The sequence below is a fragment of the Puma concolor genome, chromosome C1 (genome assembly GCF_028749965.1).
Source record: "Puma concolor isolate L17-30 chromosome C1, mPumCon1.1.hap2, whole genome shotgun sequence".
NCBI classification, from domain to species: Eukaryota; Metazoa; Chordata; class Mammalia; order Carnivora; family Felidae; genus Puma; species Puma concolor.
In genome coordinates this window covers 157,907,221-157,926,747 of record NC_141674.1, presented here as the reverse complement: position 1 = coordinate 157,926,747, position 19,527 = coordinate 157,907,221, and the positions used below count along the sequence as shown (strand labels likewise).

Sequence of the window (19,527 nt, the reverse complement as noted above, 5' to 3'; positions counted from 1 at the left end):
GTTGAATGAATGAATATGCCTCCATGGACTTTCACTGACATTCTATCATCTATCTAAGAGTAATAAAGCAAAATGATAGCTTACTCCACTGAAATTGATTTTATAGTTTATCAAAAACCTAATGTGAATGTTTTTATTTTGATTTTAAAGTTAGCTTTAAAGCTAAGGTTGCGTTAGGTCATACCTGCCTTCTAATATAGAGAAGAATATCCAATGATCTCTTTCTCTGCTGAAAATATTAGGGATTTCACTTAGTACTTAATCCATGTCTGTGGAAATCCAAGCAAATCCAGTCTCTGGGATTCAGTTATAGCACATGTGCAAAATTTAAAGCAAAAGAATGTAGCATTTCTAGTATGGGCATGAGAACGAACTAAGAATAATTATAAAGCAAAAGTAAGTGAAGGAAAACAAACAAGCAAAAAATCAAGCTGATAGACAAGAAAATGCAAACTGACTATCACCACCTTAGAGAAAACCTTGACTGACAACTGCCTCTTGGGGACTCCCCTTGTTTTAAACTTCTCTACCTAGAAAAAGTTGGATGGAGAGTGGCTTGAAATCCATGACACTTAGATACTTTTCACAATGGCAAAAGCAGAGTAACATTGATCAACATAATCTGAAAACAGGTGACCTTTTCTTCATCTTCACGTTACCCTGAATTACTACTTTCTGTTCTCTTACTTCCCGTCCTTCGGGCCCTTTGCTCACTGTCTCTTTCAAACGCTCTCATTGTCCCTATTGCTGATGCTTTTCCTTTGTTACTTGAGTCATTTTCTCCTCTCTCCATTTGCCTTGAAAATAAAAAATAGATGCACAAAACCTTTATGAAGTGTGCTTTGTGTTCTTGGTGAAAAATATTTATTTTACTTATTTGTGGCTACATATGATCTAGGTTACTTCTTTTATTTGATGTTTATTTTTGAGAGAGAGCAAGCAGGGGACAGGCAGAGACAGAGAATTTGAAGCAGGCTCCTCGCTGTCAGTCCAAAGCCCAACACTGGGTTTTTAGGAGTTTTTATGAGTTTTTAACTGAAGACTGCACTAGAGATTTAAACCTCACCTTAATCCTTAATGAATGCTAGTATCTCTAGACTCTAGCCTGAATACTAGGGTCTTGATACAAGAGCATTGTCATTGCCTGAGAGCTTATCAGGAAATCGGAACTTTGGTTGTACACTGAACTACTAATCTGCATTTTTTTTTTAATTTTTTTTTTCAACGTTTATTTATTTTTGGGACAGAGAGAGACAGAGCATGAACAGGGGACGGGCAGAGAGAGAGGGAGACACAGAATCGGAAACAGGCTCCAGGCTCTGAGCCATCAGCCCAGAGCCCGACGCGGGGCTCAAACTCACGGACCACGAGATCGTGACCTGGCTGAAGTTGGACGCTTAACCGACTGCGCCACCCAGGCGCCCCGACTACTAATCTGCATTTTAACAAGATTCCCAGGTAATTACTAGGCACATTACAACGTGAGAAGCATTGCTGTAGAGTGTATGTGTCCCTCATGCTGTTTTTCCTGCTCCAGGCTCCTGCTTTGCTCCCACAGCCATGCTGCTTATAGCTTGGATTGCCCGTAGGACTGAGGAGCATATTGTTACAAATGGCATGCTTTCCAAGTTAATTCAGATACTTCTGTCGATAAAGTTTGAAGAGAACCTGTGGTTGTGAAGTTATCTTTTCCTAAAGGAAATGTGGACCAGCAAATGTTGAAGAAACCAATAGAAAGGGAGCACAGGCAGATGCAGAAATAGAGCTCGTCTGAGTGTGGTTTGGGACAAGTGTGGAGACAAATCCCCAAGTGCAGAGAGGGCTTGCCTTTTTAATGAGCTACCAAGTGATGGATGCCTCTCCAGAGGATCCTTTGCTTCCAAGAGGGAAAAAGTATAATTGAACTTATAGATTGTTCTTTCTACTTTACAGAAACGTGTGTGTGTGTGAGCTCTGAAGGATAGAAGCTCTGTTAAAAGTTCCTACTGAGCTGGGCTAGACTCTGAGTGAGTGGGGTTATAGATTTTTGACTTGCACCTTCTTATTAATATTCATTAGATTTGGATATTCTCAAATCAATGTGGTTTGTTTTTAAGTTACAGAAGCTTTTACCTGTCCTTTCACATTGTTTAAGATTTTTTTGGTTTTCTCTTCCTCTCCAGGCTTTTCCTTTTCTTTGTACTAAATGGTCATAATGGGTTATCTGAAGAACTTTTATATGCATTAGACATTATGCATGGTGACTACTGAATAAAATGCAAACCTCGTGTAAAATAGAAGTTTGGAACTTACCTGGCAGGTAAGTGAGTGCCAGGGGCTGGAGAAGGGGGCTGACTACAAAAGGGCAAGAGAATCTGGGAGGTGATGGAACTGCTCCATATCTGGCTGATGGTGGTGGTTATCCAAACGTATCATTTGGCAAAACTCATAGAACTGTACACTTAAAAGGGGTGAATATCAAAGTGTGTAAATTATGACTCCAAGAAAGTGGTGGGTGGGGTGTTCCAATCTGAAAACAAATGAAAATAATTACACGGACTTCATTGGAGTGGGGCTAGGGGTGGGACTTGGGGTGCATGTTCTTACCTTCAGAGGCAGCCTGCTGCACTGGTTACAGACACAGCCTTTACAGCCAGAGGGCCTGAGCTCACTCTGTAAGTTACACAATTGTCTGTTGCCTCAGTTTCTTAATCTGTCACTTGAGATAACAGTAACACTACCTCAGTGGGGTTACTGTTAGGACTTAAGAAGCCAGAGGGATGGGCACTGAAAATTTAAGGCTTTGCAATGGGAGAGAGTCTGGTGTTTTCTTTTCCCTCACCTCATGCTTGGTGAGGTCATCCTTGTCTCTACTGAAAAATAGTCTTCATCACAAAAGCCCCACAAGTAACACTGCCCAGCCTGCCGTATCAGGCAGCCACTGCTGAGTAAACGCTCTGGAATAAACCTCAGAGAGAGAATAAATCACCTTTCATGCCATCCTCCCCCCAGGTGAAGACTGAGGTCATTGCAAGAGGCATAACAAATAGTCGACATAATGTACCAAACTAATAGATTCTATAAGGAAAACTAAATGGAAAATTTTTCTTGAGTGCTGGGCACCTCTGGCTGAAGAGACAGTGGAGCCAGTGTTATTATAGATGTAGTTGAATCAATAATACTTTTTCATTCACTTCTTTTTCATTTCACAAAAATGCCTATTTTAACCAGCAAAGAAGTAAGGAGATATTATCAAGGGCAATTTTTCATGCTCACATGGATTATATTCTGGGACACATCGTTCTTCTAAATAGTCCCATTTTTTTTTTTCTCTCAGAAATGTATTCAGTTCTCTTCCAGCAGTGTGAATTTATCTGGAAAGCTTTGACAATCAATTAAGTAAATGAGAAAATAGAATGCTTGTAATTATGATAATCAAGCTATATGAAACCCACCCTCTTAGGTCTAATACCCACACATCTTTAAGCAATATATTAATTAAGCTGTGGATAATTGTTACAATTAGAATCAAGTTTTTATAATTTTTAAAAATCACCCAGAGATAAAAAGGAAATATTTAAAAAATATATGCAGCTGTCGGTTTTTAATGCAATTCATCCTCAGTGACTACATTGTCATTTCCCCGGCTGCATAGAAACAATTCCAGTATGCTTTATCGATGTGACTTTTCATTTACAATTGGAGGAAATGTGCATGTAACACCTTGGTCAGATGTCTCCCTGTTTCTTTAAGTCAGAGGTTGGCAAACTCTTCCTGTTAAAGGACCAAGTATTTTAAGCATGCCGGCTAAGAGGCAAAATCGAAGATATCTGTGAACTTGCTTAAGAAACAGATCGCCACAGTTTCTGTACTAATGAAATTAAAATATAATAAAATAATCATTAAGTACATTTTTGGCAACACACATCTACTAATGAAAAGAGTAGAATTCTTACCATTGGGAAACCATGTTGCTTAGTTTGGGGTGCAATGTATCTCCCCTCATCGAGTCTTTGCCAATATTCATCCTGAAACCACTCTCAGAGCGTTGGCAGCAGTCTGGCTGTGGTTCACACAGGGTAGTCGGCCAGCCCCTGAGCAGCGTTCTCAACATTAATGGGCCTGAGAATGGCCTAACCGGCTTGTTAATATAGATTGCTGAGTCACACCCCCAGGTTTCTGGTAAGTTCCAAGAATTTGCATTTCTAACAAAGTCCACTTGGTACTGATGCTCCTGGTTAAGACCAGGCTTTTACAATATTGCTCTTGATGTTGCTCCTTTAAAAAAAGTCACGCCGAATACAAATCTATATGTTTTACGTTTTCATTGTTTATGCTGCCTGTATTTTAGCTCACCTGATGGACTTAACTTTTTGAACTCTTGAGGTGCAGCGGCAGTAAATCCAGTTAAATTTCCATTAAAAAGTAAAGACCTATTTAAGTGAATTCAGGATTGATAATAAGAGGAACTTTTGTCTCTTAAATAGCTATTAGTCTCTTGTTTCCAAAGTCAGGCATCAGCAATCAGCATCTACTTGTCTGCCCTTAAGAATGCCTGAATAGCATTTTTCCAGTACGAGCAAACTTTTAAAATAGTATGCAATATTCCAAAAGATATATGTGGGTGACACATAAGAATGACAGTTTTATCTTGATTTAATAGGTCCTAATTCACCAAGCATGTTATCAATATACTGCTCTCTGAATTATAATTTGTTGACATGTTCAACCTGTCAGAATTTAAAAGAGACTTTCCTGAGGCCTCCAAGGGTCAAGGGAGATCCCAGTTTCCTAAATCCTCGGGCAGCCCATAATCTCCGGACCAAACCATCTCTAAGTTGACTGCATTAGGCTCTTAGGATGAGCTCTGAATGATTTGAACTATTACCTATATTGAGGTCGCGGAGAAGGTTAATGATAAACAACAGGGCATCAGCTAATTTTAATGATCGCATCTCGCCAAAGAGGTTTTTTCCAGAAAAGAAGCACAGTGGAAAATATGTTCTCCTTCTGTTTATTTGTCCCAATGGTTTAAAAAAATCAGCTTTACGGAACCATAATCTTCCTCATGACAGATGGGCTTATACATTGGCATCGTGCTTTCAATCCACAGTTTACATTTCAAGAGGAAGGTGAAGAAACTGAATGTAAAGACATCTATTTTTCAGTGTTATAACATTGATACAAAAAATAGTATTCTGATTAGCAGCTTGATTGGCAACCCATGTAACCCTAAATAGTACTACAAACCTGGAGAGTGCACTTTTACAGACAAGTACGTTTGGCGAAATAGTATGTACAATTTTGACAAATAAATACATAAATAAACAATCATTCATATATAACGATATACCTAAATGTCAATTATCATCAACAAGCGTTTCTAGTAAATTACTTCTTTCATTCACAAGTTACTTTGTTGCTTATAAAAACTATCCTCACCTTTACAGAAGAAATGACAGAATCAATTCCCCCACTAAACCCACATATTAGGAAAGGTAGAAAATGAATCCCAGAAGCTTTATGTAAATGTTCCATTGTCTTTTGATAGAAGAGGTTTGACTGAAAAACTCCTTCCTCAGCTTCTCTGTAAAGAGTTTGTTTCCCCCATATCATCACACAAAGGGGTTTTGTTCTTCTGATTTTAATCCAAATCGAAAACGATGTTCATTTTTTTGATTCCCGTTATTTAAAAATACAATATTATATATTGAAACTGGCATTTGGTTCAATAGAAGAAGACCCAAAGCCACGCAAACTAACCAGCAAAGATAAAACTTTTTTTTCCAAAAACAAACTTAAAAAGGAAAATTTAAGAATACAGACATTAATTATTGATACCTTTTGTTATCCAATGCATAATGAACACAACAGGTAGGGGGACAGTCAGAAGGTTTTTATAAAAATTCTCTGAACGACTCCTGGTACAACATTGAAACATTATTTTATGTAAGAGAAATGATAAAAAATGGCTTAAATAATTGAAACCATAATTTGGCCGGCACCATAAAATTAAGAAAAGTAGAAAATTAGAGCTTTTTCATGGTCACTTGACTTAAACTTTTTTTGTTTTTTGAACATTCAAAAAATGAAGGGCAATCATGCTTTCAGCTATTGAAACACTGGACAAATGGCTTTGCCTCACCGAGCTCCATGCAGAAGAAAATGTACATAACAAGCAGATTCTAGCTATACATACAGGGGAGAAGGGAAAAATGCCTTTAAAATATATACATATGGTCTTTGATGAATATTTACATGTTTGTCACATGGGCACTACCTAGCATAAAAAAGTTAGGAAATAGTTCTTTAAGACATGATTCTCTGATTTTTGCTCCTTTTAAAGATTAGGGCTCTATTTATAGTGGATACACACACACACACACACACACACAGAGAAAACAATTCATAGATGTACATATACGATGTTCATAATGTGCAATTCCTTGACACGAAGGTGGCTTGACTGAGCATAAGGTAAATGCAAAATGGTAGTATAAGACAGAGGCTTGATTCAGCTATGTGACTGAAACGCAAACCAAGCACAAAGTCATGAGACTTTTCCAATGACTGGAACTCACAGCAGTTGAGGGGTGGGGGTTAGAGAGGGCTCACCTTGTGCTGATCCATCTCTCCCCAGGCTACCTAATGCTGTTTTCCAATCAAACTTGGCAGTCCAGCTGTTTGATGAAGATGTATTGAAGGACAGGAAGGCCTGTCTCATATTGCATTCTTTGGGGCTGGGGATAAAAGATCCAGTGTTTTCAAGAAATAGGCCATGACTTCCATTTGTTCATTGTGTTTACTTGTTTGCTATCAACTTCTGGGGGAGGCTTCCAAAGGTCAGGTTAAAAGAAAAGTTATATTCTTTCAGTTGCAGGGCTTTCTTTGAATGAAAACAAACAAAAAGAAGTTTTCTAATGAATAGATGATGTGCAATGTGGGGGTTTGCTGAGTGCCTGTTCTTCTGATAGAGGGGGGGCTAGCTTTACCGGTCACTCTTCAAAGTTCTTATTGAGAATTCAGATCACTGTTTCCTGAGATCCAAGTTGATGGGATATAATACATTTTGCAAAGCATGTGATTCATTTATTGTAATACACTTCCAGCCAGAGGCTCCTCCCTGAAGAAACACATCCGCCTTCACTTGCAGCACCCTGGGAAATCAAGGCAATGCACTGAAGTAAAAACTTGTTCATTGAAACCAGAAGAAATGGTAGAGAAATTGAAGCTTCTCCAAACACCTAAGATATCCAGGGAAAAGTCAAAAAATCTTAGAAGAACCAGATGCACGAACAGTTCATATTCAATCTTTCTTTTGGCAGATTTTACATTTAAGCTGATGTTACTACTACTGATTACAATGACCATCATTGTAATGAATTATTTTAGCATTTGGCATAACGCATGACACATTGCATTAGCACCTTGTAAACTAAGGATCTCAAGATTCTTAGGAAATGCAATTTGCTCTCACAGCACCTGTGAGGTAGGTGTTTTTTCCATCCATTTTATACATGAGCATACTGAAGCACAGCAAGGTTAAGACGCCTGCTCACATGACCCAGCAAAGATTCCAGGAACTGATTCCAAGCTTCTCCACCCTTCCTTCCCGTGAACCTCAATCACAGAGCTTGGAGCTCCCAGAATGCCTCCCAACAGCATTGCTGCTGGAGGTGCTTGGATGTTTCAGATGTTAGAGTATTACATCTATCACCTACAGAGCTAAATCATCCAATAACATTGGTACCCATTGAAAGATTCTCTCACATGCTTTGCAAATGTGTGGGCGTGGCATCTCATACTATTGCTAAGTTTGCTTATGTTAATTTTAATGCAGACATAAATTTGTATTTTCTCCATGTAATTTATCGTTTTTCTGCCCTCCTTCCAACTTATTTCTACACATGTGCCTGCCTCTGTCAGAAATTGTAAAATGCACTTAGCAACACTGTATGGAGGCAGGCAGGTGAGATTACATTTGGCAAAATCTCCTTGGAGGCACCAGGTAATGTTTGTTTTGAAAGGGCAAAAAAAAAAAAAAAAAAAGCTCTTGTTTATTTTGTTAAGTAGCATTTTATATACATTCCACCCAATGACCAGGTTTAATCCTTGGATGAGCAGGCAGAGTTGTCTTCCAAACATACAGGATATTTGATTTTCAAGTTTAGATTTCCATTTATTTAACTGCAGCCTTCCTGCCAGGCCTAAGTTCATTTCTTGCTGGAATGGCAAACTCTGTACATGTCCCATGGCAATATATGTAAAAATTCAATATAACAGCACACACAATGTTAATAATCACATCGAGCGTGTCTTCCTGACTGCGTATTATTTCTGAATTATTTCTGAAAAAGCACTATTTACTTATTCATTTTTGCAGAGCTGATATGAAGACATTACCATGAGTTTCAGTTTCCCAAAACCAGATTTTTATCTCAGATGCACAGTATCTGAGTATGTAAATCCTAGCAGTTTTCAGGAAGTTGCTTTTTCAGATAAATGCAATGCCTTAGGACCTGAGAATGAAATCTGGCCCTTCAAACTCGTGTATTGTTTCTATGACCAGAGCCTGACATTTGTAAATTGGTAATCCAAGAAAGAAAGTAGGAGTGGGAAGAAAACCCTTTTTACAAAACCCCTTTGCCAGTTCATTTCCCTTGGTGACACCTGTTAAATACCAACACCTTAGGCCCCATTTCTTAAAAAAGAAAAGAAATGTATTTACATTGGTAAAAATCCTAACATCTGAGATGTTTCTTGCTTGACATGTCATTCCAGATTCTGTGCATTTCTTCCGGAGAGATCTGATGCACGGTGATAACTCGGCGATACCTACACAAACTATAGGCCATTTTCCAGTGATTGAAGCCACTGTTCTGGAAAGGATGTATGCCCAGTTTTCGAAGACACAGTCCCACATATACATCTTCAAGGTGAAGAAGCCTTGTGTGGAGTGAAGTCTTATAAATGAGTTCAGCCACATCAGCTGAAAAGATATAGCCAGTCCCCGAACAGAACGGTGGGTAGTTACTGTCAGGGTACAAATCCCTGGGCATATACCACTTACTGCGGACGTCCCGGATTGGTCCTCCATTGATGACATAGCCAGTAAAATACCTTCTCCTTGGCTTGGTGGAGGGTTTTAGTAGTTTATAAATAAGGTTGTCCATGTTTACAAAAATGTCACTGTCTGTTTTCATGACATACTTGGCTTTTGAACAAAAAGTGGCCACCCATCTCATTCCCATTAATGTCTTAAGGGTAAGGTTATGGTAGGAGTCAATGAAGTCCTCCACAATAATGTCGTGGAAGATTTGGCTCTCTTGCTCCACCATCTGATTCAGAACAGGATCAGCGTTCTTGCCCAGGAGGAAGAGAGTGGCTATCTTGATCCCTTTGAAGTTGTTCTCATCACCCCACGTCTCTCGGATTGCCTGGCGGGCATCGAATTCTTTGTGGGTGGTGCTGATGAGGATAACAAGGAAAGGAATGTTCTTTTCACATTTGGTGGGTTCATTTATAAGAAATTCAAAAGAATGTGGGTTTATAGGTCGAGTTCTTATGTTGCCAAAGGTGAAGTTTTTCCTGGCGACTGTTAGGTGGCTGAATGGCTTGGAGCCAGTGTAGGAAGAAGTGGGACGAGTTATACTCAGATACCAGAGGGCACTGGCCCAGCACACGACTGTCAAAACATATAGACAGGACACCTTTGAAGCCATTGTCTTGAGAGCACGTCTATTCCAAATATTGAAGAATATGCCTTCTTGGCATTAGTTTCTTTTCATCTTGCAAAGGCAGCATATTACTAATAAATCTTAAAGTTCGATAGAGAAGCGTGAGTGCGGGATTGTCCATGGGTCTTCGTGGGAGTCTGGCATCTGTGCATTCCCTCTACTTTCTTCCAAACTTGTTGGAAGGTTCCATCCCTCCCAAGTCTTCCTCTTAACTCTGCAAAATCAATAAAACACAGTTTTCATTAAGATTTATTCAGTTACTTTACATCCCCACATAAACAGAATAAGGGTGTTAGAATTACCCATGGTGACTAAAATAAAAAACATAATCATTCATTTCCACCACTACTGAAAACTCCCTAACACAACCAGCCTCCTTTTTCTCCCCTTGATAGAAATTATTTATGTATATTTATACCCAATTAATAAATATTAGATTATAAACTCTAGAAGAATATGAAGTAAACTGAACATTAGTAATTAAAACGAGTTTTCCCTCGTCACAAGAGGACTTCTTTGCTGTTAAATACCTTCGGACACTAAAGGCTTCTTTCAAGCAGGAGAGTCTCACATAGGGCCTTGTATCTCTTTTCCACGTTTCCAAGTCTGAGCTTTCGTTCACTTAATTCTGATGAAATAATCAGTTCTCAACATCTCTTTGCTTTCTCTAGCCCTGTGTTTGAAAATGTGCCCATCGCCACTGGAAAATCTCTGCTAAAATGGTCTCTCTAGGCTCTGACTCACAAGTAATTCTTTACTTTTCCTCACTTTTCCCTAACTTTGGCTTTCACAAATGATAGTCCCTTATTATCAGTTTTCTAGGAGGCATCCTATGAAGAAGAGCCTTTTCTTCAGGCATGGACACCATCACCCAAGTGTCCTTTCAGACAGCTGGCAGCATGCATTTTGTAGTTGATCTAAATGGTATCACTTTTTGTGGTTTTCAACAATTCACCCTGATGTTCCCTTGATGAAATTACGTTGGCCCCTTTCAATTCTTTTTCTGTGGTTACACTTGTCAGTAAACATAGCAGGAGTATAATGAGAGACACAATTGCGCTTAGGGCCACAAATCCAATGAAGATGGACACAACACTTTAATTGGTGTTCAAATTAAAAAGTTGTCCTTCAGAATGCTACTCCTTTCTAGAACCTGAGTTGCTATCACACCAGTAAAACAATACATGCCAGGCTACAAAGTCTATTCATGTTAATAAAAACTGTCTCTTCCTTCCCAGTTAGAGCAAAACATGGTATCCCTGGAAGACGAAGATAGCAGATAATGGATATCAATTTCAACAAAGTCTGCTTTGAAGAAAACTATGCACTTAAACATACAGACTGTGTTGAAAGGACTCAACTGTGATTATAGATGGAAAATCATGCTTCCATGCACAATATTCATAATGCAATGAAAAGAAGTGATGGGCAATAGCAGAGATAATACACATCATCTTGTCAAAGCCAAGGGCTGACTGTGAATATATGATCCATATGAGACCAGCAATAACTCAGGGTGGTTACCATTCTAACTAAATGAATATGGTGAATATGAGAATGGTGTCAAGTAGCATGACTCCAGGCATAATCACACCTTCATCCAACCCGTAATAAGTACTCTCTAAATATAAGCTCCAGTATTCTTGGCTCCTGAAGGAAATGTCCACTCTAAGGTGCACCAGAGCTGATAAAAGGGATGTGATGTGCAGCAAGCTTTGATACTTTAAACAGTAAGCAAAAAGAAGGAAGAGAAACCAGCAGTAGAGTATAGAGAAGGGTTTCTCAACTTGGAATATACAGACATGGACTCCATTTGAATGCCAAAGGGATATGAGTGAGTCTCAAGATGGTAATCACAACCAAACTTCCTCCCTCATTATTCCAGGGCTTAGTATCTGATTCTTACAAGCCTACCGTGATCATCATACAGCCCTTGTCACTTTCCATACTTTCCTACTAAAGTGTGAGTCACCTATCACTAAGCTGGTATACCAAAAATAGTCACTGGAAGAGGTTCCTCTCAAGTTCTTTTCTCGAGCCACTAATCACATGGGTGCATGTGAAGCATTGGGAAAACAGAAATAGAACCCGTACTCCTCCTCACGGAACTCATATTCCAGGAGGAAAGACTTCATGTAAATGATTAAAACAGAGGGATAAAGGGGCACCTGGGTGGCTCAGTCTGTTGAGCATCTGACTCTTGATTTTGGCTCAGGTCATGATCCCACGGTCATGGGATTGAGCCCTGCATCTGGCTCCAGGCTAAGGCTGTTTACGATTCTCTCTCTCTCAAAATAAATAAATAAACTTAAATAACTTAAATAACAAAACAAAACAAAATAAATGTAGTACACCAGGCATCAGGCTACGTGCTGTGCACTCCATGGCCTGTATTGTATGGAGCTTAATTCCTTATGATGTTACAAGAGAGTTATTGCCTCCATTTTACAGTTGAGAGAATGGAAACTCAGAGATATTAAGTAGCTTACTCAAGATCACACAGCTAGTGAATGAATAATTGAGTAGTCATCTCGAGCTTCGAAAGGCCTGTTAGGACAACAGGCAAAATCTTGCACAGGAAAATGCAGGGTGGCAGGGAGCATCTCATGCTGCTATTTTTCCAGCAATCTGCGCATTTGTTTTCTTAGATGTATGTCCGCAGCTGGAATTTTTGCCTAGTTCATTATGGTTTGTTACACACTGCATGACACCGATTCTGTGAAGATCCTCGATCACCAAAAACTGATGTCTTGCAAAGAGTACATTAAAGCTGGGGGCAGGGAGAGAGAGTGGCTACTGTGGAAGAGGCTCAGACACACTTTGCTTTCCCCTTTCTCTGATGTCCTCAAACACACACATGTGCTCATACTCACACACTGCAAGAATTGCTCTTACTACTGACTTTTTTTCAGACATGGGAACAAAAGTAAGCACAGCATTAGTTACATCTTGGTCACCAGTAAATGCAAATTATCACCAATAAAAACAGGATTGGAAATGGGCAAAAGAACCAGCCTAGGATCTGAAGGGCAGCCAAGGATAACGTGCACCTACAGCGAGGGGTGTTAAAAAACATCCTTTTTGCTTACAAGAAAACACACGTCTCCGGTGGCCAAACGAACACAAAAATATACCTCTGGAACAGATAGCAATATAAGGAAAGGTAAGAGAGAGTAGTAGCATGCTGCATTTAACTCTAAAGCATGATTTTATGTATGTTGATTGAAGTAGTTAGTGATGGGCCAGATGTCCACATTTTACTCCTTGAGCAATCCTTGCTGTGAGGCTTTCTGGGCCTCGGTAGCCTTAAGCTAAAATAAGGACAAAAATAAAATCTACATTATTTCCAAACACATTATACGTGTTAACGATCATCACCGATCCTTTGAGTTTCTGAGGGAAATGTTGTTACACAGGGAGATAGTATTATGATATAAAGAACAGGTTCTAGTGGTGAGGAGAGGATTATGTCAGCTTATCAGTTCATGATTTGGGGTCCAGGTCACACACATCAGTCGATTCTTCTGAACACAGGATTGCGATCATTTTTTTGGTTTAGCAAATGCACTGAACAGATTTTCACTAGAGAATTCTGTTTTCTTCCTGGAAAACACGAACGCAAAAGTCCACTAAAAAGCAAAGAAAACGTCAGCTGAAAAGTTCTAGAGAAAGGAGCTGAATGTCACAAAGAGGAATCCTCTGGGGGGTTCTTTTAGTTTCATGAGATTTAAAAAAGTCCTGTTTAACAGACGCGTTAATGTATTAAAATACAAAGTTGCATATAGAACATTTGTCATTCCTTTTAGCAGTCCTACCACAACCACAGACACTGATGACATATTAACTTGTCATCCATTAAATACAAATCCCTCCAAATAACCTTCCTCTAGAACTCTTGAAAGATTTCTTCCCCAGGAGCCATCCTGTATCGCAGATTACCTCATTCACAAGACCCTTCAGGAGCTACCCACCTTCACCTTTCAGGAAGTTAATGGAGCAGAATTTTCAATTTAAGGAGCTCCTGATTCCCCTAGAAATCACATTGGATAGTCTGTTATTTTGAGTAGTGTATTTTTTAAGAAGCCCCTAAGTTGCCAAAATTCTTTTCTTGTATGGCCGGAAGTAAGTCCTGCAGCAAGTGGGCAGAATCTCTTGGGTGAATTGTGCATAATTTGGGTGTCAAGTTCGGTCACTCTCCATCATATTCAGGCAGGTAGGAGTCAGCACTGATTCCTTATGCCCTGACTGTCACTGAAGGGGCCTGCAGTCATTCCAGCTTCCCTGCACCCACGGGCAAGGCTGTCCAGGCCCCGTCAACTCTCTGGTGTCTCAAGGAATATAATATCTCCATGTTCTGATTTCCCTTTGATTTTCAAGTCTACTTCATTTGTCCATGAGAAACGTGCAAAACACCTAATGCCAGGTGCGAAACACCTGATGCCTGCAGAGATGCCAGGCACTGCTCTCCACTCTGGTAAGACAGATGGGGGCTTACTTTCTAGGAAACGGCATACAATAAACGCATGATAAATGAATACAAAAATAGTTACAGGAGCGGCAACTGATGTAAATAAGTCAGGCAATGGGATAGAGACTGAGCAGAGGTGAGAGGGGAGCTACTTTAGATGAATCGGTCACTCTCTGAAGGGTGACATTTGAGCTGAGAATAGAAAGTCTTGTTCTCTTCAGTCTAGTCATTGAGTCTTTTACTAACTTTTTGGCTCTTTGCTTGGCTCTTTGGGATTAGTGTTTCATTAGGAAACACTTTCTTTTTGGTTTTTGAACTCTGCTCTTCTCTTGTCTTTTGGATCTTCTTGGCTTCATGTTTCCCATTTGTGGCCTTTTTGCTCACTCTTCCAAATGCCCTCAGCTTCTAGAGATGGAGGTTATTGGTATTAGCAGGCTATATGTATTAGTTTGCTAAGGTGGCCATAACAAAGTACCAGAACCTGGGTAAATTTATTGTTTCACAATTCTGAAGGCTATAAGTCTGAGAAGATATTGGCAGAGTTGTTCTTTGTGAGAGCTGTGAGGGAGAATCTGTTCCACGCTTTTCTCCTAACTTCTGGTGATTTGCTGGCAATTCTCTGGCACTCCTTGTTTATAGATGAATCACCTAGATCTCTGCCTTCATCTTTACACAGCATTTTCCCTTCTGTGTCCCAATTTACCCCTCAACCCCTTTTTAGGAGACCCGTCATATTAGATTAGGGCCCACACTAATGACCTCATTTTAATTTGATTACCTCTATAAAGACCCTATTTCCCAACAAGGTCACATTCTGAAGTATTGAGGGTTAGGAATTCACCATGTCTTTTTAGGGGGGAGGGACACAATTCCATCCACATCTACTTTCCTGGATGGCAACAAAATGAAATACTTTGCTCCCCAAGATTTCACTTCTTCACATTTTATGCTCTTGATTTGAGCAGGGAAATTATTGGGTTTTGGTAAACTAACTTTTAAAGGGTAAAAAAATGTGTAATTAGCATTCAAAGTAGAATGGAACATCAACGTGTAAGGGGACACAAAGTTTGGCTTATTTTTAGATTAAAAAAAGTTAGTTCATTTATTTTGTAAGACCACATGAGGGGGGCGCCTGGGTGGCGCAGTCGGTTAAGCGTCCGACTTCAGCCAGGTCACGATCTCGCGGTCTGTGAGTTCGAGCCCCGCGTCAGGCTCTGGGCTGATGGCTCAGAGCCTGGAGCCTGTTTCCGATTCTGTGTCTCCCTCTCTCTCTGCCCCTCCCCCGTTCATGCTCTGTCTCTCTCTGTCCCAAAAATAAAAAAATAAAATAAAACGTTGTAAGACCACATGAGGAATATGGCACAGATTTAAAAACAGTCCTGTGCTTCTGCCATTTTTTCTTTCCCTTGAGGTATCCCCCACCTCCCCTGCAAAAAAAAAAATCAACCCATAATTAGTTGGGAAAGTGAAGTCAGGGCTGTGACACCTTTCCCAAAAGGTTGGGGTCAAACAATTCTTGAGAACCTGACTTGTTTTCTGGAGAATAAGGACGATTCTCCTGTGTCACCTCCAACTACCAGCATTCCTATTATTCAGAAATGATTTTGAATATTCAGAGACCATATGGCACTACAAAAGTGGTTTTAACATTAAAATCCATGAAGTCATTTTAAAACATGGTACAAAAGATAAACCTGTGGAAAACAAATCAACCCAATTTTAACCAGTTAAAAGGGAGGGATAAAAGGAAGACAAAAATTCTAAAAAAAAAAGAAAAGATAATAAAGAAAAGAGAAGGTGGGGAGAGAAAGGGCCAACCACTTGTGTTTATGAAAAGCTCCTGAAATGGATGAAAAGTTGGTGGTACCACACATCACCATCCTGGGGAGGGTAAAAGAGATTCTGCCTGAAAAATGTTTTGATCTCAAATGACTTTCCTCAGAGCTGGTGTATGAGCGAAATCAAAGAATCTTCATTCTATGGGGAAATCCAGGAACTCAGACCGCAACAGAACTAATTGATAAACGAGCCCCAAAGGCCAGAGATTCTACTCAGCTGCATTAATTTGGCGAATGGTTATCTTGATGCCCAACTCCCTCCCTTCCTCTCGCTCTTGTAATTATGCTCTAAATAAGCACAGGAGAGGAAGAAATAAAGCACTATTAACACTAGATAATGGTCCTTGAAGGAAGAATTTCATAAACCATTATGTTATACAGCTTGCTAACTTATTATCTCTCCAAATCACTGAGGGCTAGCTCTCTCTCCTAGCCTCTCTTTGAAGTCAGCCTCCTTGGCTGTGACAGGCACTATACACACAGAAGTCGAAATCCCTGAATGCTCATAGAGGTAAACGGTCTGACTCCTCTGCCTCAGAAAGACAAAAAGCTAATTTGTTCCTTTAAAAAAATTTAATTATGAATCCTTTCAGAGACCCCATAATTGAACTCACCCAACAGAACGTTTGCAACAAGCAAGTGGCAGAAAGCAAAGAAAGGTAATATTCATCATGATTTGGCAGCTGAAATCCCTTCCCTCCCAAATCTGGAAGAGATTATTCGAACCTTTCTCCTTTCAGTTCACTATACCTTGAAATTTGTTGAAAAGGTCCTTATAAATCCCTGCACTCAGAAGAATGGGGCCAACTTGAAAGAGGAGTGGTCAGGATGAGGATGTTCATGTGTGGGCTTAGGGCTCTTGCTATTCTGAAAGCTACACTCTATTTCCTTGCAGAAAAAAGTGCACTTCAAATTAGAGAAGATTATAGCTTTCTTCGAATCAATGTGTTGCCCTAGTTCTAGAATTCAGAGAATTTTTAAACATCGCTACAATCCTCTCAGGGAAAAATGAAAATGAGGATGTCTCATTATTTTAAATAAATGCTTAGCTTCCTTTGCAGTGATGGATATGGTGCCTTGACTGCCTTATATGAGACACATTTTTAAAGATGGGCAGAGCCATCACTTATTTAATCATAGGAGCCTGGGAGCCTGGCAGTATGGTCGGGCCTTGGGTAGGGCTTCTCCACTGGGAAAGAAACGCCATGATGTTTTATTACAGAGGTGGAAGAGGATGAGAGGAAAGACATCCTACTCATATAAACAGCAGCTGGGAGAATTTAAAAATGATGAGCTATGCGACACCAAAAAGAGTATTCATTTGCCCCATTATTTTGGGTAGGGGAAGCTGATATAAATGGATATTATTAGAAACCAGAAAGATGTTAGTGTATTGCTACCTAAAATTTACAAAGTCTAAGGAGATATTTCCTAGTCCATCACAGAGAGGTAATCTTTTGGGTCATATTTCAGAGAATGACATTAGTACCATGAGGGAACTGATAACATCATACAGAAAAGACCTTGCAATTTTTATTTTCCGTTTGTTTCCTTTTCTAACTCAAATGCCCCTTTACACAATATCAATTTATCAGAACACGTAACAGGCAAAAATAATTTTTTAAATTTTTTTTAATGTTTATTTACTTTTGAGAGAGAGAGAGAGAGAGAGAGAGAGACCGAGAGCAAGTGGAGGAGGGGCACAGAGGGAGGGAGACACAGAATCCGAAGCAGGCTCCAGGCTCTGAGCTGTCAGCACAGAGCCCGACGCAGGGCTCAAACCCACAGACTGAGAGATCGTGACCTGAAAGCCGAAGTTGGATGCTTACAACTGACTGCGCCACCCAGGCGCTCCTAGGCAAAAATAATTTTGTGTAGCTGCTGTCAATGGAAATTATTTTGTAGGCAATCTTATGGCACTGGAAGATCTGGATTCAACTTCCAGATTTTTAGTAATCAGCTCTGGACTCTGTGCATCTCTCTACCTTTGTTTCCCCATCAATGAAATGAGAATAATGACATCCGGACATACTTTGCAAGGTCATTGTATGGATCAAATAAGATACTGGATTTGAAAATACTTTGTAAGCTAAATACTGCTACCAGAATGAAGAGTATTATCATTATTAATATAAACATGATAAACAAAAGACAAATCTTGAGGGTATCACCTATAAAATGTTTAATGAGCAATAAGTCAACTCATCTTGACTGGTGCAAAAGCAGTTTTCTTATTTGGCTGATACTCAAAAGGGGTGGGGGGAAAGCTCGGCAGTTGACTGTTCTCACAAGAAGTTTCAATTTCATTTTATAATGTGAATATTAAGAGGTCCTATACTTCTGTGAAAAAAGGATACACAAGTTAGAGGAAATATTATGATTATTATTATCACATAATATTATTATTAATATTATGTGATAAAGAACTAGATTTTTTTTCAAATACAACTTTAGAATATCAAAAATCTACCAGATTTAAATAGCCCTCTGAGTAGCATTTACATAGTCATAATTAACATTCTATGTCCACTAGGACAGGCTCAAATGGCTATACCATGAGTATTTTAGAGATATTCAAGACAAAGCCAATTCACGATTTACCAGTTTTTCTTCATAGGCTTGTCAAGGTCGTAACAGAACTTATCCACAATGTAATATTACAAAGCATATGATCATTTCATCACTCAACTTAAGGGACTTGGCAAGTTTCAGCATCAGAGTTAGCTTTATGAATTGCTCTGGAGATGTACCCAAAGGAAAGCCTGGGTGACAACGAGTTCTGTTTGGCAGAGTAGCTTTTTAACCAAACCATTTTGTTTCTGAAATCTGTGATTCTGTGTATACTTTCTCAAGTTGGTACCTCCTGGCCAGTGAGGTGACAAATGCTGCCCTGGATTTCACCAATATCCTCAGTCACCTGTGTTGGTTCTTCACAGTCCTTACCTCCGCCAATCCCCGGTGTTGCTCCCCGCAAGCTATTTACCAAACACTTGCTCAGCTTCCCCTCACCAGACACTATTTTGTGTTAGAGATTTCCCTTTCTACACATTCCCCTCTTTTCATAACTCCCTTTTTGCTAATGATTCTTATTTCCCCAATGGTTAGAGACCCAGCCTGCCAGTTTTCATCCTACTGGCACCTTGAACTCTTCACCACAATCCACCTTGCATAGCTCTTGAATCTGTTTGCGGCTACACTGGACTCTTCTCACTTGGATTCCATGGGCAGGGCTCAAGACATTAATCCCCCCCGCCCAAGGCCTCTGAGGTTCAACTCTCATTCTTGTCACTTTACCATTCTCTATTCCCCACTGCATCAGCTCTCCACAATCATTTGCAATCTTTATTCCTACTCCTGAGCCTTTAAATTTTGTGGGGTAAGATCTCATCGTCAAAGCGACTGAGACAATTTGGCCTCCTGGAGAAAGCACGGGATTGACAGTCAACAGAAGAAACCTCAAGTTGTAGTTTTGCCATAAAATTCTTGGGAAACATTTTCCTCCTTA

At 39.7% G+C, this 19,527-nt stretch overlaps 1 protein-coding gene across 4 annotated transcripts in view; it reads right to left on the bottom strand.

Annotated features, from left to right (window-relative positions):
• Window positions 1-4,977: 4,977 nt before the first annotated feature.
• B3GALT1 (beta-1,3-galactosyltransferase 1) overlaps window positions 4,978-19,527 on the bottom strand; it is a 355,371-nt gene continuing 340,821 nt past the window's right edge. For all 4 annotated transcript variants that reach the window (XM_086718817.1, XM_086718818.1, XM_086718819.1 and 1 more), the window contains one exon: window positions 4,978-9,930. In XM_086718817.1, the coding sequence (XP_086574943.1) occupies window positions 8,721-9,701 (981 nt within the window). In that variant the 5' untranslated portion in view covers window positions 9,702-9,930 and the 3' untranslated portion in view covers window positions 4,978-8,720. The remainder of the gene's footprint in view (window positions 9,931-19,527) is intronic.